General features: G+C 41.2%; 1 protein-coding gene across 6 annotated transcripts in view; it reads left to right on the top strand.

Moving 5' to 3' along the window:
* sgip1a (SH3GL interacting endocytic adaptor 1a) overlaps positions 1–23,239 on the top strand; it is a 100,383-nt gene that overhangs the window by 45,867 nt on the left and 31,277 nt on the right. For 3 of the 6 annotated variants that reach the window (XM_055641947.1, XM_055641949.1, XM_055641946.1), the window contains 8 exons: positions 3,767–3,778; positions 10,888–10,912; positions 11,436–11,487; positions 14,141–14,229; positions 15,160–15,252; positions 16,475–16,549; positions 17,314–17,856; positions 20,774–20,898. In XM_055641947.1, coding sequence (XP_055497922.1) covers positions 3,767–3,778; positions 10,888–10,912; positions 11,436–11,487; positions 14,141–14,229; positions 15,160–15,252; positions 16,475–16,549; positions 17,314–17,856; positions 20,774–20,898 — 1,014 coding nt within the window. The remainder of the gene's footprint in view (positions 1–3,766; positions 3,779–10,887; positions 10,913–11,435; positions 11,488–14,140; positions 14,230–15,159; positions 15,253–16,474; positions 16,550–17,313; positions 17,857–20,773; positions 20,899–23,239) is intronic. The other 3 variants (XM_055641951.1, XM_055641950.1, XM_055641948.1) reach the window with 2 other exon arrangements.

Below are 23,239 nucleotides of genomic sequence, written 5' to 3'. Positions count from 1 at the left end.
TATAAAGGAATCACAATGCTGAGACGGATCTGATAGTTAACTGGATGTCATATAATTATAATCTAAAATATAAAAAATATCTTATAAAATATAAAAAAATAATTACAAATTAACGTTCAATTTATCTTCTTTAAAGTCACGTAATGAGATCTATTTGTGGTTTAACTAAAGGCAGACACCATAATGTCCTGAACTGATATTTTTAAGATTCTCTCATGAAATGTTCATGTGAGCAAATATCATAGCATTTGACAAAACATATTTTCACAAGAATCTAACTCACAGTTATGCCACATGCATTGACACAGTCATGATTTTTATCATGTCGTAAATGGATTGTCTTATCTTTGCATTGTTAGAATGTGAAAACATTTTATAAGACAAAATCTACCATTACTGTTTTATTTTTCTAATAAATGCTTCAATCTTTAGAGGAAAAGTCCGGTAAGAGCAGTTTTCTGTTTTTTTCTAAGTAAACATGCAGGAAAGATTATTTTAATTCTCTTTCATCCACTTTCTATCCACTTTCATGGATCATTTTCAGTTCCGTTGATGAAATATTGATATGAATAAAGTTACTTATAACTGTTCAATCAATATTAATTACCAAGTGATGAGAAGATCCCACGGAATCGAAGCACATCACTGTGCCACATTAAAAGGCTGTTTGATAACATTTCTGGTTTAGGGGTATAAAGAGGATAGTTTTAAGATGAGAGGGGAAATTTTTAAAGGAGAGGGGGGAGGTTTAGTGGTTGAGGTAGATATGATAGTTAAGAACCTTTTTAAGATTGGAATATAGATATTTAATATTTAGATATTTATATCGATAGAATATATAAATATTTAAGAAACGTTTAGATTGGAATATAGATATGCAGGTAATTGAGGGATATGGATTATATGCAGGCAAATAGGATTTTGTCGGTATCATAATTGACATCACTGTCATCATTATCCTGTGGGACACCTCCACCTGTGCAGGTTCTTCATTCAATATTCCCTGTCCTACAATTACCAATTGCACTCTGCATTCCTTGGTGATTAAGGCATCTGTCCCTATCTAGATGGGCACCAGATGTAGAGGCTGCGGGCGCCCGTGTCTTAGCTCTAGGGATCATGGAGCCAAGAGATAATAAACATGCAACTCAGCTGAAACCTTGACATTGCTAAATTTCATCATTGGCTCTTACAGTGAGCCACCCCTCCTTCTATATGTACTAATTCACACTCCCACATTAACATGCCTACATTATATTTAATCCACCACTGTTTAGACTATAAATTGATCTTTTCACATGTGCTGCTTAGATAAAGAATTTTAAAGTAGTGCAGCAGATTTATCTGCATCCTGCTGTACCTGGCCCAGCCTGCTCCAGACAAGAGTTGATTCTCTGTAATGTGAGAGGTGCCACAAGGGGGAGTGTCAAAGTCCGACACCCCATCGCAAGAAATATCTGATGGCCTTTGGCAGCCAGACACCGTCAAAAAGCTTTTGAACAGTTTTTTAATTGTCTTTGATAATCAGGAACACAAAGTCAGCACAGACATATGCAAGTAATTTAAGACTCAAAATTATTTAAAAAGCAACGGCCAGTGACCCTGTTAAAATGAATGGGTTTGTGGTTCGTATGCCAGCCATGGCCAGCTTAAAGCAGTAAAACAAAATGCAAAGTGTGTTTGTCCCTCTGCCTCAGTGTGTCAATGCTCTGCAGCTAGATAGTGGTGCATCCAGTAGTAGTTAGAGGTCAAGTCTGCAGGGATCTGATCTTCAGCTTGTCTCAGACAGCTGTGCAGCGAGGGCAGTGGTGTAACTCCAATGCAAGCTCAGCAGTCAGCAGAAGTTGACCAATGTTTCCCACTGGAACCATGAGTGAAAGGTAAGCACAATTCAGTTCAATGGTTAAAATAGCAAAATATCCATAAAATAGCTAATTACATCCATTGATATTAATTGTATTAAATGCCAACTGGAACTCAATATCTTGTTCATATCAAAATTAGATATAAAATAGTGTTGGTCCCCTGGTGCTTTGCAGAAACGCATCACTTGGCAAATGAGCAAGAAACTTACACCTACCATCTTTTTTAAATTGGGGAAAAAAACTAACCATCCAATTTAAACCTGTCCTTTCTCAACCTATCAAACTAAAATGACATGAATAAGAACACAATCTGCTCTTTTCAGGCACTTTGAATGCAGATGTCAATACATGTGGATTTCTCTGTCCACAGTCATGCAGATTACAAGCAAAACTCTAAACCAAGAATGCAGGAACATAGTAATAACTTTCTATTTAGTAGTTTAAGAGTAGATGTTTTTTCTCCAATACATATCATTAGGATAGAATGTCGTAGGCTAGTAAGTGCAAAAATACATGATCAGTTCTGCATACTAAACACAGACAAGTTGATTAGTAAGTTTGCAAATGAACACCAAGATTGCTGAGATTACGGACTGTGAGGAAAGCTGTCAAGGTACACAGCAGGATATAGATCAGCTAAAGAAATGGGTGGAGAAATGCCAGATAGTGTTTAATCTGAGCAAATGTGAGGTGTTTGCACTTTGGGAGGTCATATGGGAGGGGAAAATGAACAATTAATGGCCCTCAACAGCATTAATGTACAGATTGATCATGGAGTCCAAGTCCACAACTCCCTGGAAGTGGTAACTCAAGTAGATCAAATGGTAAAGAAGACGTCTGGTATGCTTGCCTTCATAGGTCAGGCCATTGAGTATGTCAGGATGTTGTGGTGCAGCTTCATAGAACTTTAGTTGGGACACATTTGGAATATTGCATGCAGTTCTATTGCATGCAATATTGCAGGAAAGATGTGGAGGCTTTGGAAAGGGTGCAGAGGAAATTTGCCAGAATGTTGCCTGGATTAGGGGGGTATTAGCTCTAAGAAGAGGTTGAACAGATGGATTGTTTTCTCTGAAATGCTGGAATTGCAGGGAGATCTGATAGAAAAGTGTATAACATTTGGAGAGACAGAGATAGGGTAGACAATCAGAATTTTTGTTTCTCGGGATGGAAATATCAAATTTTCGAGGACATAATTTTAAGGTGAGATAGGAAAACTTTAAAGAAGGTGTGCGGGGAACCTTTTTACACAAAGGATGGTGAGGGCTTGGAACTTGCTACCATGGTTCATGGTTGAGGCAGATATGATAGTGACTTGTAGGAGGCTTCTGGGTAGGCATATGGGTATAGGATATGTAGGGAATGGATGGTTGTACATTGTGCGCAGGTAGATAAGAGATGGTCATGGTTTCATGTTTGACATGGACATTGTGGGCCAAAGGATCTGTTCTTGCGCTGTACCCTATGCTCTATGTATCAAAATCCATTTTATTGGTATATAAATATTTGGTGTTTTTCAAATAAATTATGACAATGAAGATGTACTAAATTCAACTTGTTCCGCATGTATTTTCTACCATCTGTCCAGCTGATGCATCTGTATGGGAATTCTGTGAGCACCTCAGAAAAATTAAAGTGGAAAGCATGTGATGAGTAGAGGAATGATTCTCCGCCTAGACTCAATGACCAATAGTCAGGAACAATTTTCCTCTCCAACTGACAAAGGGTGCAGTGTTTGTACCTGATCTCAAATTAGCTTGTCAAGAATTAGAGGCTTGTCTTGTACTCTGGTGATTAAATTCATGCCTGTTCTCTTTAATCTTCGACTACAAAAGGTTTGTTCACAAATCTATCACTTTCTGACCAGGTATCTGTTCTCTCTTCCTTTTTGCTGATCACAGAGGCGCAGCCCAGTAAGTACTTCCTTATGTTGTATTTCAGTAACCACAATCCTTCTCATTTTTGTCCATTATTCAGTTTCTTAAGAAACTTGAGAAATCTATTTAATTTGTAAAATGTTGATGTTGAGAAATTCAGTTCTCTCGAGATATTTTAGTTTGAACAAATATTAAAAATATTTACGTAAGTTATCATGCAATAGAAATATTATATTGCTTATTAATGTTTAAAAAGACTATATGAGAGAACTCTCATTTCTTAACATGAGGTGAAATATACAATTATCCAATATGAAAATCTTGCCTATGGAGTTATCAATTAAGTTTTAATCTTAGTGTTCTTTAGTTCTGGATTTCAGTTTGAAAAGTTACTGGTAGATTTGTTCATACAGCATGGAAATATGACTTTCAGCCCATCACAACCGTGCCGACCAACATGCTCCATCTACGCTAGTCCAATTTGCCAACATTTGGCCTGTTCTCTCCATGTACCTGTCCAAATGTTAAATGTTGTCCTTGTATCTGCCTCAACTACTTCCTTGGGCAGCTTGTTCCTTATACCCATCACTCTCAGTGTGGAAAAAAATCCCCTTCAGATTCCCTTTCATTATGCTCTCTTGTTCTTGATTCTCCTACCCTGGGACAAAGACTGTGCAATCACCCTATATTTTCCCCTTATGATTTTACATATTGCCATAAGATTACCCCTCAACTTCCAGCGCCCCAAGGAATAAATTTTTAGCCGAGCCAACTCTCTCACTATATATCAGGTCGTCAAGTCCTGGCAATATCTTCATACAGTATGTCTTCTCTGCACTCATTCCAGCTTAATGCATCTTTCCAATAGCAGGGTGACCAATACTGAATACAATACTCCAAGTGTGGCCTTACCCAACTCCTATACTCAATTCCTTAACCTGAAAGAACTACTTTCCTGCATCCCTAGGTCTATAGTTCCATGAAAGTGGTGACATAGGTAGATAGGGTGGTGAAGAAGACTTTGGTACGCTTGTCTTCTTCAGTCCATGTATTAAATACAAGAGTTAGGCATGATATTACAGTTGCACAAGAAGTTGGTAAGGTTATATTTGGAGTACTGTGTACAGTTCTGCGATCACTCTGCTAATAGAAAGATGTTACTAAACTGGTAAGTGTGCAAAAATGATTACAAGGATGTTACTGGGTCTGGATGGTTTGATTTACAAGGAGAGATTGGATAGGTTAAAACATTTTTCCTTGGGGATAAAAAGGAAATTTTAAGGAAACTGTGATTAAGAGGTGGAAAGGTTTGTGTTGAGAATTCTGGTGTTTTGGTCTTAGTAGCTGAATGGCTGCATGTGGTGGAGCAGTGATGCCCAAGAGGCCAGATATGAAAAAGCACAGATAAATCAGTGGGATGTGGGGATGGAGGTTATGGCACAGATGAGGATGTGGGGTGAGGAAAGATTTCCATGTCCCACCGAGCGATGGGCCTTCGAGCGCACTCTGACAAGCCTTTGGGCGGGTTCCTGGTCACGCTGACCAACAAGCCTTCATCGGGTTCTTGGTCCCGCCAGAGACCAGGGCGGACAAACCGGGCCTACCAGGTGGGTCCTCCATCCAGGGCAGGTGAGTCCTCTCTGGGTAGAAAATCCGAAGGAGTCACAAATCTTTCTCATATTCATCTGAAATGGGCTTGGCCTTATTCAAAAATACTATGCCCTTCTGGTTCTATATAGTTCTCCCTGGAGAGACATTCTCTTAGTATCTACCCTGTCAATCCCCAGCACAAAATCTTGTACTTAAATAAGATGACATCATTGTTATATATACTATTCAGTATAGGCTCTGTCTGTCCAACCGTTCTTCATATGTTTAGCCCCTTCATCACAGAATTTAACCTAACCAACTTTCTCCACACCAACTCCAATGCAAGCACATACATCCTTTACTATGGAAACCCAAACCCCGTTTATTCACCTCATCGCTCCCCAGCCACTGCCATCACCACGCCTCTCCATAACGTTCCACCAAGACTTTTGTACTTTCAAAATCGACATCTCGTACAAAACCCCCTGCAATAAAGACAAATATTCCATTCATCACACTTAGAGTCATAGAGTGATACAATGTGGAAACAGACCCTTCGGCCCAACTTGCCCACACCACCCAACAAATTCCCAGCTACACTAGTCCCACATGCCTGCGCTTGGTCCATATCCCTCCAAACTTGTCCTATCCATCTACCTGTCTAACTGTTTATAAACAATGGGATAGTCCCAGCCTCAACTACCTCCTCTGGCAGCTTGTTCCATACACCCACCACCCTTTGCGTGATATAGTTACCCCTAGGATTCCTATTACTCTGGTCCTCGATTCCCCTACTCTGGGCAAGAGACTGTGCATCTACCCGATCTATTCCTTTCATGATTTTGTAAACTTCTATAAGACCCCCCCCCTCATTCTCCTGCGCTCCAAGGAATAGAGACCCAGCCTACTCAACCTCTCCCTATAATTCACACCCTCTGGTCCTGGCAACATCCTTGTAAATCTTTTCTGGACCCTTTCAAGCTTGACAATATCTTTCCTATAACATGGTGCCCAGAACTGAACACAATATTCTAAATGCGGTCTCACCAACGTCTTATACAACTGCAACATGACATCCCAACTTCTATAATCAATACTCTGACTGATGAAGGCCAAAGTGCCGAAAGCCTTTTTGACCACCTTATCTTCCTGCGACTCGACCTTCAAGGTATCATGCACCTGTACTCCTCGATCTCTCTGCTCTACAACACTACGCAGAGGCCTACCATTTACTGTGTAGGTCCTGCCCTTGTTCGACGTCCCAAAATGCAACACCTCACACCTCTCTGTATTAGATTCCATCAACCATTCCTCTGCCCACCTGGCCAATCGATCCAGATCCTGCTGCAAAACCACTTACTTTTGTATCATCAGCAAACTTGCTAATCTTGCCCTGTATGTTCTCATCCAAATCATTGATGTAGATGACAAACAGTAACGGGTCCAGCACCGAACCCTGAGGCACATCACTAGTCACAGGCCTCCAGTCTGAGAAGCAACCTTCCACCATCACCCTCTGATTCCTCGAATTACTTGCTGGAACTTTATGCACTTCTCGTACTAATTCGCCAGATTTCTCTGTATTACAACATTTTGCAGTCTCATACAGTTTCAATAATACATTGTTTCTTTATTACTCAAAAGTAAATAACCATCATTCATCAAACATTTTCTATCCTATTCTCCTTCTACTAACTTTTGGCCCACTCAGTTAATCTATCTCTACCCTCTACACTACTTGCTAACTCACCCGTCTTTGTATCATCTAAAAAAATATGGCCACAGTACACTTGGCCCTTTCATCCATTCCATTATAGAACATATCTGCAGGAAAGACACAAAACGCTGGAGTAACTCAGCGGGACAGGCAGCATCTCTGGAGAGAAGGAATGGGTGACATTTCAGGTCGAGACCCTTCTTGAGACTGAATGTTATGGGCAAGGGAAACAATGGATATAGACGATGATGTAGAGATATATGGAACAAATGAATGAAAGATATGCAAAATAGTAACAATGATATAGAAAACAGGTCATTGTTAGCTGTAGCTGGGTGTGAATGAAAAGCTGGTGTGACTAGGGTGGGGAAGGGATGGAGAGAGAGGGAATGCCGGGGTTACTTGAAGTTAGAGAAATCAATATTCATATCCCTGTGTTGTAAGTTGCCCAAGTGAAATATGAGATGCTGTTCCTCCAATTTGTGTTCAGCCTCACTCTGACAATGGAGGAGGCCTAAGACAGAAATGTCAGCATGGGAAGGGGAAATTAAAGTGTTCAGCAAGCGGGAGATCAGGTAGGTCCAGGCGGACTGAGAGAAAGTGTTCAGCAAAACGCTCGCCCAGTCTACATTTGGTCTCGCCGATGTATAAGAGTCAACATCTTGAACAATGGATACAGTAGATGAGGTTGGAGGAGGTGCAAGTGAACCTCTGCCTAACCTGAAAGGACTGTTGGGGTCCCTGGACAGAGTCGAGGGGGGGAGGTATAGGAACAGGCGTTGCATCTCCTGTGGTTTCAAGAGAAGGTCTGCAGGACCCGAAGGGTGATAACCTCTGGATTACAACCAATGTCACGTGCTGGTGAGGGTAGCAATAGGATGAAAGGACAGATGATTACGTGGCTGAGGATTTGGTGCAGGGGACAGGGAATCTGAGTTTTGGTTCATTGGGATCTCTTCTGGGGTAGAGGTGACCTGAACGAGAGGGTGGGTTGCATCTAAACTAGAAAGGCACCAACATCCTGCAGGGAAGTTTGCTAGTGCTACTCTGGAGGTTTAATTGGGAGTGGCAGGTGGGTGAGGACCAGAGCAGCAGATCAGTAAATGGTAGGGCTGATGAGAAAGTGGCTACGGCAAGTAAATCTCAATGAAAGGACAATCGGGGAGAGGTTTATGAATATAGAGATAATGAAGAGCTGGTGTGTTTACTTCAATGCATGGAGTGTTGTGGGTAAAGCTGATTTAGAGTTTACATTGGTTCTTGGAATTATGATGCGGCCATAACAGAAACTTGGGTGCAGGGGGGGGACACAACTGGCAGCTCAACTTGCCAGGGTTTCAATGTTTCAGCCATTATAGAGAAGGAGGTAAAGGAAGTGGAAGAGTTGCTTTACTAATCTGGCAGAATATAACGACATACAATCACTTCCTGATCTGTAAATTCTAAATCATGAACAAAGAGAGGGTATGTGTCATGGATATTCTTATCACTAATAACCTGTGCAGTGATGTTTAATTTAGATTCATCCAAGACCACCTGTCTGCATATCTCATTTACATCCTTGGTCCAAACAGAGCTGATCTCCTGAGGTGAGAGTGATTGCTTTTGGTATCAATACAACATTGGCACACCATTGTTTGGGAAAACATTTGGTGGCTGGAGCTGTACCTAACAAGAAAGACGACCAATGTGGTTGTGAAGGCCCATTAGCTCAGCTCTAGTTATTGATGAGGGTTTTCTTGAGACCCATGACTTAGTCCACTGTATGGTCAGGGCACGGTTACACAGACTTCTGTTCCAGTTTTGAACCCTTAGATTCAACCTTCAGCTGCTGTCTGTGGAGTCTGCATGTCTGTTCTCCTCATGATTGTGTGGGTTTTTGCTACTTTCCTTCCACATTGCAGAGATATGCTGGTTGCTAGGTAAACTGATTGCTGCTAATTGCCCCTAATGTAGCGAGGAAGAGGAATCAAGGGGAGGTGATGGTCATGTCAAAGTATGGTTGCCAACTTTCTCACTCCCAAATAAGGGACAAAAGGTCAAAATAATGGACAAATTCCCAATGTCAATTCATTGACCGACTCGGCCATGGCTGGGTGAATGATGAGTTGGCCCAGGTGTTGGACTACACACAAAGTCCAGCCGACAGGCTAACTGGGGAGTTTTAGCCCGGGCACCGGACTTTGCGCCTCCTTAAAACTCCTCAGCTGGCCCGCCGGCTGTACTTTGTGTTCTGCTGCACGCAAAATCCAGCACCCCATCCAAATCATGAACCAATGAACGGCCATGAGAAGGAGGAGTGGTGGTGTCAACGGTAAGCGAAGGTCCAAAGGACGGACAGCTGGCCGGGCTGCCGACCAACAGGTCCACGGGCGAGGCACTGCTGCTGCACTCCATGGGCTGCACTACGTTGGGATGGGTGAGGCCGCGCTCCAACCCGACTGTACCCATATGGACAGTGCCAGTGCCCCTGACAGTACCCGACAAGGGAAGTCCCATATGGGGCAAACCAATTTAGCCCAATATACGGGATGTCCCGACTAATACGAGACAGTTGGCAACCCTATGTGAAACAGAATGTGTTACTGGGAAACAAATGGAATTGACAGAATTGATCTGAGGACCACACAGTGAGCTGAATGCTGTCCTATAGGTTTTGAGAAATACATGAATTTTATGAAACGCCCAATGCCCACATGCAGAACGACATTGGCAACATTCATACATGAGTCAATACGTACTAGGAACGTTCCCATCAAACAAGTTCTAGGCAATGACTTAGAGTCATAGAGATATACAATGTCGAAATAGGCCCTTTGGCACAACTTACCCACACCAACACCAACATGTTCCATCTACACTAGTTCCACCTGCCTGCATTTGGCCCATATCCTTCTAAGCCTATCCTATCCATGTGCCTGTCTAAATGACTTATCAACGTTGTAATAATGATACCTGACTCAACTATCTCCTCTGGCAGCTCATTCCATATACCCACCACCCTTTGTGTAAAATAGGTTGTCCATCAGGTTCTTATTAAATCTATCTCCCTCGCCTTAAACCGATGCCCTCTGGCTCTTGATTCCCCTAGCCTGGGTTAACGACTGTGCATCTGGTCTATTTATTCCTCTCATGATCTTATTCACCTCTATAAGATCACTTTGCATCCTCCTGCACTCCAAGGCATGAAATCCTAGCCTGCTCAACCTCTCCTATAGTTCAGGCCCTTGAGTCCTGGCAACATCCTTGTTAATCTTCCCTGCACCCTTTTCCCGCGTAACAGTATCTTTCCTATAACAGGGTGACCAAAATTGAACACAATACTCCCAATGTGGCTTCACCAAAGGCAACCATGAAATACTAACTACAAAACATTTCTCCAAAAACTTAATCCACAATCTCCTGGAAGGAAAGGAGAATTGGGGAAATCAGAAATCCTCAAGGAATCTGTGCCGACCAATGGTCACCCATACAATAGTTCTATTCTACACACTTTACAGAAGCCAATTTACCTACAAACCTGCACGTCTTTGGAATCGGAGGAGGAAACCGGAGCTCTCAGAGAAAACCCATGGGGTCACAGGGAGAACGGACAAAGTCTGTACAGACAGCACCCGTAGTCAGGGTCGAACCAGGGTCTCTGATGCTGTAAGGCAGCAACTCTACCGCTGCACGACTGTGCTGCCCATTGGGAATCTCTTATCCTGCTCCCAGTGTCTCCACTTAAGCTCTGTTCATGGCCACCAGATCAGTTGATTCCAAATGGAATTTAGCAGGCCTATCTATCGTTTATGTAAGGGGTCAACCAGGTCAATACCTTTTTTCTATTTCTTTCCAGGCAATTATCAAAAGGAACTTATCATGTAAGTATTCATGTTCATTGTCAATAATAATTGAAATTAAATTATGAAAAAGTTAAGTCATGAAGGCAGAACGCATACTGCACTTGCTGAACAGTGGTGAGGGTACTCCTTTGAGAACTTTGGTTTTGAAAGTAGAAGGAAATGCTGAGGAAGTTGTAGAAATCCTAGTAAAAACATAGGGATGTTAAGAGGAGGATCTATATATAGAATGGCATCCTTATATTGGCTGCCTTGTATTAACTTGAAACAAACTAGTTTGGAAGTTCGGGATAAGGGGAGGATCGTTAATTAGAAACACACTTTCATTTTCCTGAGGTACTTTGTTTATTGTTAGTACTTTTGCCTTAAAGTATTTTTTCTATATGGCACGAGCACTACAATAATAAGCAGAATTCTGTATTAGGCTTCTTTCATATTACGTACGATGGAGGATGATTAATTGTTCTTTGCAGCCATGATATGAATAACTGAAGAAAGTCGCAAAGTGAAAATTTTCAAATAGATTGTTCTGTTGTTTATTCAGGTGAAGAAATAGCTCGTCCGAGACGGTCAACGCCTACAACAGAAGTTGTCAGGTATTTTTAGCCAACTGCTTATTCCACTGAGTATTAAACACTAATCATTACCATATATTCATGTGGTCAATTTTAGGTGGTGTGAATGAGAATCCAATTAAGAGGTCCATGAGTTGATAATAAAATTCCATACTCTCTATTCTACAGTCCTTTCAACAAAAATTCACAATACAGAAATAATGATCATAATTTATTAATAGTTCATTTGATCAAATTTCAGAAATGACTCTGTTTTGTCATCATACTAGATATTTTTTCCAGTTAATTTGCAGGGTAAATTTTCAATACTGAATGACCTGAGAATGACACTCTTTTATTTAAACTTTTGTTACCCTTAGTGTTTTGTCTACTGCAGTTTAATGGTACTCATAATCTTACCTGGGTTCTCTTCCCATTGCTCCTGAATTTATATGTGTTCGATAAATTGCTCTTTTTCCTTATGGATTTGTATTGATAAGACCTTTCCTATGTTGATATTTGATTTTATTCATCTCCTCATCTCTAATTTGGGGAAGTCATAGACTGCTGTTAGCAACCAAGCATACCTGAGCAACAAACAAAAGGCTTTAAATAAGGGTGAAGTTCTTAGAGCTTTAATTAAATCTATCCCCTGCAGTTTTGCCTTTCTTCTCTTTGGGGAGATGTCTAGTCTTCACTTCATGACTGCGTAATGTGACATGTTACAGTTACAGTAACTTGTGAACAAACAATATGCAACTAATTACAAATCTAAGACCATCATTCCTTGTAACAGTGTGTCTTGACATAACTCTCACCAGCATACTGCAAGATCCGCATTGGCACTGTGATTTTCAGCAAGATATTATTAGATCTATCTATCTATCTATCTGCCAGAGATTTGCCAGATTGCTGCTAGAATAGAGAGTATTAGGCATAAGGAAAGGTTGGACAAATTGGATTATTTTCTCTGGAGCATCGGGTGGCAGTGGGGACATCTGATAGAAGTACTATATAAAAAATTATAAGAGGTATAACTAGGGTAGACATTTACCCAGTCTTTTACAGAGGGTGGAAATTTCAAATACTAGATGCAAATCTTTATGATGAGAGGGGGAAAGTTTAAAGGAGATGTTGGGATGTTTTTTTTACACTGAGTATGCGAGGTGCCTGGAAAGTGCTGCAAGACATGGCGTGGAAACAGATATGATAGTCCCATTTAAGAGGTTTTTAGATAGGATTATGAATTATGAATGTACAGGGAATGGAGGGATACTTCTGAGTACTTAGAAGCACATGATAAAATGGGTTAAAGTCAGCATGGTTTTGTGCAGGCGAGATCTTGCCTGATCAATCTGTTGGGTTTCTTTGAGAAAGTTAATAGCAGGAAAGACAAAGGAGAGTCACTAGATGGTATTTGCCTGGATTTTTGGAAAGGTGCCACAAGTGAGGCTGCTAAAAAAAGTCCATAGTATTAGAGGGAAGATGCTAGCATGGATAGAAGCTTGGCTTAATGGCAGAAGGCAAAGAGTGGGGGGGAAAAGGAGCTGTTTCTGGTTGGCTGTCAGAGACTAGTGGTGTTCTTCAGAGGGCGGTGCCATTACCCTTCACGTTGTATATCAATAATTTGGATGAGGGAATTGAATGCTTTGTGGTCAAGTTTGCAGATTGCAGATGATATGAAGATAGGCTAAGGGGCATGTAGTGTAGAGAAAGCATGTCTCTGCCGTTTTGGGCCCAATTTATGAGGATGGATGTGCTGCCGTTCGAGAGGGTCCAGAGGATGTTTACGAGAACGATCCTGGGATGATTGGGTTAACATATGATGAGCATTTGACGGCATTGAACCTGCACTCATTGGAGTTTAGACGGATAAGGGGGACCTCATTGAAACTTACTGAATAATGAAAGGTCTGGATAGAGTAGATGTGGGGAGGATGTTCTTACTAGTGGGAGAGTCTTAAACCAGAGAGCAGGGCCTCATAATAAAAGGATGGAGCTTTAGAAAGATGAGGAGAAATTTCTGAAGAATGGTCTCAACCCAAAACGTCACCCATTCCTTCTCTCCAGAAATGCTGCCTGACTAGCTGAGTTACTCAAGCATTTTGTGTCTACTGAGGAATTTCTTTAGTCAGAGGGTGGTGAAGCTGTGGAATTCATTGCCACAAATGGCTGTGGAGGCCAAGTAATTGGATATTTTTAAAGTGGACATTGACAGATTATTTATTAGTAAGAGTGTGAAGGGTTAATGGGAGAAGGCAGAAGAATGGGGTTGAGAGCTAAAGATAGATCAGTCATAACTCAATGGGCCGAATGGCCTACTTTGCTCCTATAAATTATGAACTTGTAAATTTATGATATGGACCATGTGTATGCAGAAGGGATTAGTTTAATTTGGCATCATGTTCAGCACAGACATTGTAGATATTAAAGCCCTATTCATGTGCTAAAAATGAACTGGCGGAGGATGCTGCCTGACCTGTTGAGTTCCCCCAAAAAGTTTTTTTTTGTTGTTCAAGATTCCAGCACCTGTAGTCTCTTTAGTCTCCTCTTCCTGTGCTACACTGTTCTATGTTCCATGTTCCAGATTGAGCAAGATGTGCTGAATCTTTGCTGAGCTGACTTGTATTTCTTCCACTAACCATTTATTTCTTATTTCTTTCCCCTTTTTATTCTCTTCACTTTTCTTTCCCAGTAATACGAAGGGACTAGAGGATGCAGCGTCTCTGATACCTCTCTTTGGCCCACCACTGGAGTCCGCATTTGAAGGCATGAAATCAGAAGGTACTTCTCACACATGCCTGACCTACATTGATTACATGATAATAAAGAACATGGTGGTTATGTTACTGCAGACAGCAGCCTGGTCTATTAATCCAAAGATCAGTCTGAGTTTGACTCCCATTCAACTGTTCCCGATGTTAGGGAAGTCCAGAACAAGGGGTCACAGATTGAGCATAAGGGGGAAATCATTTAGGACCGAGATGAGAAAAACATTTTTCACACAGAGAGTGGTGAATCTCTGGAATTCTCTGCCACAGAAGGTAGTTGCGGCCAGTTCATTGGCTATATTTAAGAGGGAGTTAAATGTGGCCCTTGTGGCTAAATCAGGATCAGGGGGTATGGAGAGAAGGCAGGTACAGGATACTGAGTTGGATGATCAGCCGTGATCATATTGAATGGCGGTGCAGGCTCGAAGGGCCGAATAGCCTACTCCTGCACCTATTTTCTATGTTTCTATATAACTGTTGTTGAATTCAAGTAATTGGTTAAAAACTAGAATAAAATGTTGCACTTGTCATTGATGACCATGAAGCTACTGAATTGTTCCTCAACCTCCTTTGATTCTATAATCAAGGCAAACGGCCTGGGCTGCTGCTAACTAGTATCAACTATTTAACAAAATTGAATATGGGTTTCCTTGCCTGGGGTTTTAAAGCAACAACAATCGCTGATGTGAGAAGCCTGAGCAGTCAGATATTCCCAGCAGATAAGGAGAGGTGGGTTATTAGGAATATTTGAGTCACTCAAATATGTGCATTCTGGAACAATGCAGGGATAACTGCAGGAATCACAACTCGAGGAATTTTGGGGCAACAGACCTGCAACAAAATATAGTTCCTGCAATCTAATGTTTAAAAGCTATATTGTTCATGCTGTATATTTATGCCTTGTGTTATATTTTTTTTGGCTGACTTTGTCCATGCCTTAAAGTTGCAATTGATCAGCCTGAGATCTGGGGGCCATTTCAAGCCACTGAGTCCAAGAGACAATCACCTTTGCCATCACGATCCTTTCCTACAGGAGGTAAGATCATTGTAATCGCATTAATTTTGCATCAAAATCATTGGAACTTGAAAAAAGTATTTGCACTGAATGTATAATTAAACAAATAGACGTAATAAGGAAGAGAACAAGACATGACGGCCCCACTTTTTGATAGTTTTCTTTTACATAGCTGGCATATATGTACTTTGCATCCAAACCGTGCTATGCTGGCTTCAGTTTGGGGACCTGAGAGGTTTTTGGCACCCGACAACATTACCTAGTCACATGGAGAATGCCTCCAAGAAGGGTTTTGTCTCAGGAAATAGGCATTATGAAGCCTATAGTGTGGTGCTAGCTTGTTGCAAAACATGCAAATGATTGATGTGGAAGCAGAATCAAGAATGTTTATGACATTCATGTTTTGCCACCTGACTCCTCAGATTTGAGTGGTCGATTACAAGCCGCAATGGCACAACTGCTCCTTTAAGCGTCTATAGAAATTGAACTTCCCGTCTTCTACACATAGGGAAATGACGGAGAAAGGAGAGGATGACTCCAGTATTTAATTTTCAGCCCTGCCATAATATGAGAAACTCCAGGAAAATGGCTCTGTAAAAGGACAGAACGTTTAACGCAATTGGTGTGAATGAAACCTTCACAGGGAGAATGAGAAAGATATCTGGATCTATACACTCTGCCATAATAATCCAATAAGTGCCTGAACATTATTCAATAAGTAAAGGAGAAACAGAAAAAGAACCAAGTAGTCTTGATCTCAGAAGAAGCCTTTGGTTTCTTCAATCCTCCTCTATATCTTGGCCTTTGAATCTAAATTTGAAGATCTGAACACTCAACAGGAGATGGGGTTTAATAGTTATCAGCCCTTCAATAAGTGGAACTCAATCTGTTCATTAGGTGATGCAAATTTTCACCTCTTGTTTCATCTAAACAATGGAAATCCATATTTAAATCTCCGCTTTTGTTAGTACTTGCTCTTCGGAGTCAAAAGGTGCAGTAAAACTACATTTCCAGGCTTGAACGCTGCGATCTTGTGGATCACGCAATAATTTCCATTTACTTGCTCCAGTGGGTGCAAGACTTTGTTCAGCTCAATAGAATGTCTTGTTTTCCTGAGAACGTGGATATTTTGTATTGATTGTAAATATATTAATATAAATATAAATTCTCTTCAAATGGTGTAAAACTCTGCAAATAATTTTACTTTCATTTCATAAATTGACTTTTATAATTCCGCTTCTAGTACCTCCTCCTTTGCCTCCGAAAAATGTTCCAGCCACACCGCCTCGCACAGGATCCCCCTCAGCAGAGGGTTCAGGTAGGGTTTTGTAGTTCAAGGAATACTGGGCAGCTTGTCATTTACCTATAATGCAGCCACTTCAGTGGAATAGGCATATAGAACAGAAACATCAGCAAATTGGATTGAATACTTATTTCTGTGTTGTAGACGAGGTAACTATAAAATAATAAACAATCAATATGGAAAAAGTTGCTCGGATCAGGGACTGGATCTTTAATTCCAACCTTTTTATGTTTTTCACACTATTTCCAAATCTTTTGACACTTAATCAAGAGTGGCTTCTTTGTATGTTTAATAATTAGCATTGAAGTTTTTTTTTAATTTAATTTAAAGTGACAACCCCTCCTCCCAAGTCCTCATTCAGAAATGTGCTGCTTAGTTTAGAACTTTGTTCTACAGCCCAATACTCCCAGGTTCAGCCGCAGACCTGTTGTGAAGTAGACCTCAGCCAATGCACCAGGGATGCATTCGAGGAGATACTGTCTGTTGAGGACAGATCGGTCGAATAACCTACTGATGCTCAACCTCTTGACTCAGACATCAAGGATGGTCACATGAGCGAATATCACGGGACAGCTAGCAAGGTCCATTAAAGGGAGCATGGTGGGTTTTGTAAGGGAATTATTTTCTTCATTGGAAAGGTGTTTGAGAATTGTCTCATTAGTAATAGGAATTTTGTAGTTGTTTAACATTGAATGTGCATTCTTCAGTTTTATTTTGTGTTTAATCTTGAATACTTTTGACTTCTGCTTTTCTTTTTACTCTTGAATTTTGAACTTAAGACCACGTTAGTCTGAAAGGCACCAAGTCAGACCTTGATGCATCAACGCAGCAACCTTTACCGAACACATCTCATGGGACTATAGGGAATGACCGGGGTGAAGCAGATCCCCAGCCTGACAAACTGTTGTCTATCAGTGACCTGGATGATATTTTTGGCCCAGTTGTGTTTCCCAGATCCGGGGTCGACCTGTCGAAGAACAAGTGGATCAATTTTTCTGATCGACCTCCCAGAGACGATGTTTCACCTACAGTTCCAAGCGAAAAGAGGCCCACCTCGGCCCTGCAGCCAGAGGATGTCCAGAGCGACCTACAGTCCACCGATGCCCCTCCAAGTATTTCTGTGCCCTTCGACCATGATGGGAGTGAGAAAATGAGTTCTGAGCTGGCACTGGTCAAGAGCGAAAAGAGCGAGTCATCCTCCTCCCTGAAAGAGCTCGCTATGGGGCAAAAGAATGTGCCCCCTCCCCCTCCACCTCCTACCTACAGGACAGTGGTATCTTCTCCAGGACCCATTTCAGGCAGTGGAGTATCCGGTGGCAGTGGTACGTGGTGTTTGGCTAAACACTGCACTAGCCAGTCACCAGCAAGAAGCCTTAGTAGCAGCACAAAGGCTTCTCCCTGCTTCTGTCCTGTTGTATTTGTGCTCTTCCATTTTGTGCTAAGCTCTGCTATTTTGTGTTCTTTTGAAAGTGTGCATCTGTAGTGACATTCTCAGAACATCCCCCCGGCATCCATTCTCTCTCCACAACAAGCTTTTACCCTTTTCTTGAAACTGGCCGACAGGTTCTTATGTTGTATACAGAATAAGACACAGTCAGCAGTGTTTTCCAATCTAGCGGCATCACTGAACCAAGAGGAACAAAATAAACCATGTAATTGTATTGAATGGTTCTTTCTAAACCTTAGCTCAAGACTCCTTTTGATCCAAACAACAAATGAGTCGTGGCTGGTCTGGATAAGTGCTACAATTGAACACAATCCCTCTCTCCACTCCACAAGTCATGGATGGGGTTTATTGTTCAAAGATTCCAGCTCCATTATTTTACCCAGTCACCCACACTAACCTGACCCCCTGCCATCTGCTGGGAAACACATCCCCCCCCCCCCCCGCATTGAACCCAACTGAAACACAAGGACAACACCTTGACTAAGATTGAATGTATTGATGAAGAACACAAAGAGCAGATCTCTGTTCAGTATCAAATCAATATTCCAACCATCCCATTGGTATATTGCTGCAATATCAGCAGGAAAACATGGTTGATGTGTTGTATTGTAGGATCATCTGGGCATCAATGGAGATGAAAGATTGCTGATTTATCAATTAAGCTAAAATAGTCAGGTTACATGGAATCATGCAGTCATACAGCATGGAATGGGCCCTTTGGCCCAAATTGTCCATGCCAATGAAGCTGCCCCATCTACACTAGTCCAACCTGTCTGCTTTGGCCCATATCCCTCTAAACCTTTCCTGTCCATTAACCTGTCCAAATGGGTTTTAAATGTTGTTATAGTATCTGCCTCAACAACCTCCTCTGGAAGCTCATTGCATGCACCCATCACCCACTGTGGGAAGAAGCTGCCACTCAGATTCTTATTAAATCATTCCCCTCTCACCTTAAACCTATGTCCTCTGGTTCTTGACTGCCCTAATCTGAGTAAAAGACTATGCATCTACTCTATCTAATCTCCTAATGTTCTCATACAACTCTAAAAGATCTCCCCTCATCCTTCTGCACTCCAAGGAATAAAGTCCTAGCCTGCCCAACCTCTCCCCATAGCTCATGCCCTCAAGTCTTGTTGACATCCCGGTAAATCTACTCTGCATCCTATCCATCTTAACAATATCTTTCCCATAGCAGGGTGAACAATACTGAACACAATACTCCATATATGGCCTTACCAACGTCTTGTACAACTGTAACATATCACATCGGCGTCTATGCTCAATACCTTGCCTGGTGAAGGCTAATGTGCTGAAAGCCTTCTTGACCATCCTATCTACCTGTGACACCACTTTCAAGTAACTATCTATCTACATTCCTAGATCTATCTGCTCTGCAATCTTTACTTATTGGATCACCATCAATATAAGTAGAACATAAGAATCAGAGTACAGCTGAACTTCCTTAAACGCTTGGTGTACAACTGAAATATACCAGCAACGAAAGCTGGGTACCATAGTCAAAGCATTAGCAATACTGTCAATCTGAGAGAGCAGCGAAGATTTTTAAGCGCAAATACTTCACCGTGAAATGACTGTGAATTCTTCAATGAAACATGAGCCGTGCTGACAATGTTATTGTTTTGTCACTCCAATTCAACTCCCTGTCAGCCAATTTCCACCATCTCTTGCAGATCTTTCCTATTGTGTAGTTAGATCACTTATGTATTCAGCTGAGTGCACATTGTTATCATTAGTTTATAACCATAACAAGAGTTATGGCTATAATGCTTTTCGTCCCAATGTTGCTGCTTCCATTTGCCTATATTTGTTTGTATTAATCCAATACTATCAGCCTTCTTTATACAATGCTGAAGGGAAGGGGGAAAAAAATGATGGATCCCTTAGTGAAAAGTTATGAACCATGGATGATAAAATGACCAGTAAATTTATTTGGGTTGAGTTAGCTGTTTGAGTTATTGTACAATTGATTATGGTTTCCTTTAACTGAGAGTGGAAGTCTCAGACACGAGTCTATTTGCTATCCAGTGAATCCTCCCAGAATGATAATGTGGCAATTTTAACCCAGGACATAAATCAAGATTACATTGAGTTAACTGCCTATTATATAGCTCCCGCTTCCACTGGGCAGCTTGAGAAAAAATAACAGGCACAATCATACAGCAAATTCATCTGATTCAGTGCCATTTGTTTTATAATGTCACCTGTAACTCCCTCTGTGCCCCAGTTACAAGTGTGGACAATGGGATTGATGGTGATGCAGTCCACAGTCTGCCAATACTCTGTTTATCTCTCATTGGGAGAGGAGTCTGAGTTTATGACTATTGATATGAGAGATGTGTCCGAGTCACCGCAGTCTAACCTATTCAGGCAGAGTCAGACTCCCAGAGTCAGATGGGCAATTGGGGACTTGTTTTACATTGATGAGATTCAGCTCACAATGTCAGGTTCTAGACTTTGGACCAATATCCGCTGTCAAACTAAGCAGGAAGTTTCTAAGTGGCCAAGAAGAGGCCAAGAAGAGTTCCTTGGAATTCTTGTGGGATGGGAGGAGTAAGAGTTCCTAATTGCCATTATACAATCACTCATTCTATAATCCAATCAGGACTCCTTGGGTCACCACATCTATAGTCTGGACTCTGCCTTCCTATACATGTCCTCTGTCCTGTGTTGACCATATTCCATGCACCTTCTCCTTTGATTCGTAGTTCCTTGTTCTGATTTTAACCCCCTGAAATTTGTAAAATTTTCAAACAATGTCTCCTTATTTTTAGGTTCTTCATCTCCTGCTCGTCCAGCAACACCATCAGGCATAACCTGTAACACTCCTCCCCCTCCACCACCTCGCCCACCATCACGGCCTAAACTGCCTCCTGGAAAGCCTGGAGTAAGTGATATGGTATGTGCTGAAGTGTCACTGGTATTCATTGCAATTGGAATATTACTGAAATGTATCACATCGAGGAAACCACAGAGAGAAGCATAGTTGCTTCATCTAGGGCGGCACGGTGGCGCAGCAGTAGAGTTGCTGCCTTACAGCGCCAGAGGCCTGCGCTCGATCCAGACTATGGGTACTGCCTGTACGGAGTTTGTACGTTTTCTCCCACACTCCAAAGACATACAGGTTTGTGGGCTAATTGGCTTGGTGTAATTGTAAATTGTCCATAGTGTGTCTATGATAGTGTTAATGAGCCGGGATCGTTGGTTGGTGCGGACTCGTGGGCTGAAGGGCCTGTTTCCACACTGTATCTCTGAACTAAACTGTTTAGTCCCTGTCAAAGTCAGACCTATGGAGTCCCGAGGCCTGGACAATAATGCTGTCAAAACTAGGAACTTGTTTAACATTCAACAAGAAAGGTTGGATTATCAATTTCACACAAGAACGTGAACAAAACTCCAATCGAGCTGTCATCTCTGCATTGAGATTGTGCATGCAAGTTTATCTTTGGCATAATTGCCAGTTAAGCTTAGATGAGGTCAGTCTCTGAAATCACGCGTGTCCAAACAGAAATAGCTTTTCATAAACTATGTCGAATTGCTCACATTCACTCACAATTGGCAATTTACTAAGTTTTAGAAAATCACATACTAAAGACCATTAATCAATGGCGCTAGAGAGTTTCAGACTCACAATGACAAAGTTACATATTCCTTACACGATTTTCAAAACTAAACGTATTTTTAATAGCTGTAAGTTAATTTATGTTACTGTAACCCAAAAATACTAAAGCTGTATGCAGCACTGTTTAATATAGTATGATTTATATATAATATAGTATAATAGCACAAGCAATCGCATGTCAATTTCCATGGTGTCCTCCAGTGAAAGTAGCAACTGTTTACTGCAGGGAGGTTGTGTGCAAACAATTTTTTTTGTTACCTATACTGTTTAAATCCAAGACTGCATTTTTTCTACTTGCTAATTTCCAAAGTAACTTTTAAGTGGTTCTCTAGTTCACGATCAAAATTATGATATAAACAATTTGCACAATACAAATAGTAGTCCCTAATTCATTGATTGTGTTATAGACAATTTGCAATGTGGATACATGTGTTATAGCAGAACTACCTGTGCTTTATTTTGTGTTTTCTAATTACAACTTAAAAGACTCACTTAAAATAACAAAAAACAATATATTTGTGACCCAAAAAACTATTTCCTACCCTCTGAGTTCAAATCATGATTATGTAAACTGTCAGGAAAAATTCCTCTTGGATGATGGTGTGGATCAGGCACTATCACATCTGTCACAATCATATTGGCTGTTTCATTGAACAATACAACTGAATATGAGGCAAGGCTGAATGACCACATGAGTCCAGGAATACTTCATCATATTAGGAATCTGGAACGAGATGGATATCACAAATAAAATGGAGCATTGAATACATTTTATTCTGCATTAAAAATGAACCATTTTATTTCTACACTTTATTGAGACACTAAGTGTCTCAAATCCCGACATTTTTAAGTGACTTTTGTAAAACACCATGGCACTGATTTTGTGGTTCGTGACTTGGGACCTCCATGGCCTCATCCTCCATCATTGCAATCTTTTCCCACCGTGGCAATTGTTTCTTCTCCAGTCATGTACTCTGGGCCATTTGCACTTTTAATTTCTCCATTCCCTAGGTGTTTCACTTTCTTTAACTACTCAGAACCAAGCTTTGTGACCAACATGTCTCTTACCCATTCTAAGAGGTTCATCTATGTTTAGGTGTCAACTTATGTTTGTTGCGCTCTTGAAGAGTCTCACAAGACCTTTTACGAGGCTAAAGACCGTACATAAATATTCCTCTGCGCCCGATTGCCCAATTTCAGCCCAGGCAGCAATAGAGGTGTCAGGGGTTACGGGGAGAAGGCAAGAGAATGGGGTTAGGAGGTAGAGATAGATCAGCCATGATTGAATGGCAGAGTAGACTTGATGGGCAGAATGGCCTAGTTTTGCTCCTATCACTTAAGACCTTATGAATAGGAGAGAAAATTGCCCACGTGCTCGTCAATTCAGGGAGGAAAATACTGTCAACATTTTGGTTGTTGTGTCCAGTGATTCCTTGCTTAAAAAAGATGATATTAGGTAAAGATTGAATTTGTTTTTTTATGCCTACTTAAGTGTCATGCAATCTCCCTCTTCCTTGACTCAAAGAAAAAATGCCCTCAATGAAACCTTGGGAGGCAACTAGCATCACAGAGCTGCAGTGTGCTATAAACTATCACCTTCAGGATAGAAAGCAAAATA

Source organism: Leucoraja erinacea, chromosome 10 (assembly GCF_028641065.1).
Source record: "Leucoraja erinacea ecotype New England chromosome 10, Leri_hhj_1, whole genome shotgun sequence".
Taxonomy (NCBI): Eukaryota; Metazoa; Chordata; class Chondrichthyes; order Rajiformes; family Rajidae; genus Leucoraja; species Leucoraja erinaceus.
Note: the sequence above shows the minus strand (reverse complement) of the source record. Positions and strands in the feature narration are given on the sequence as shown.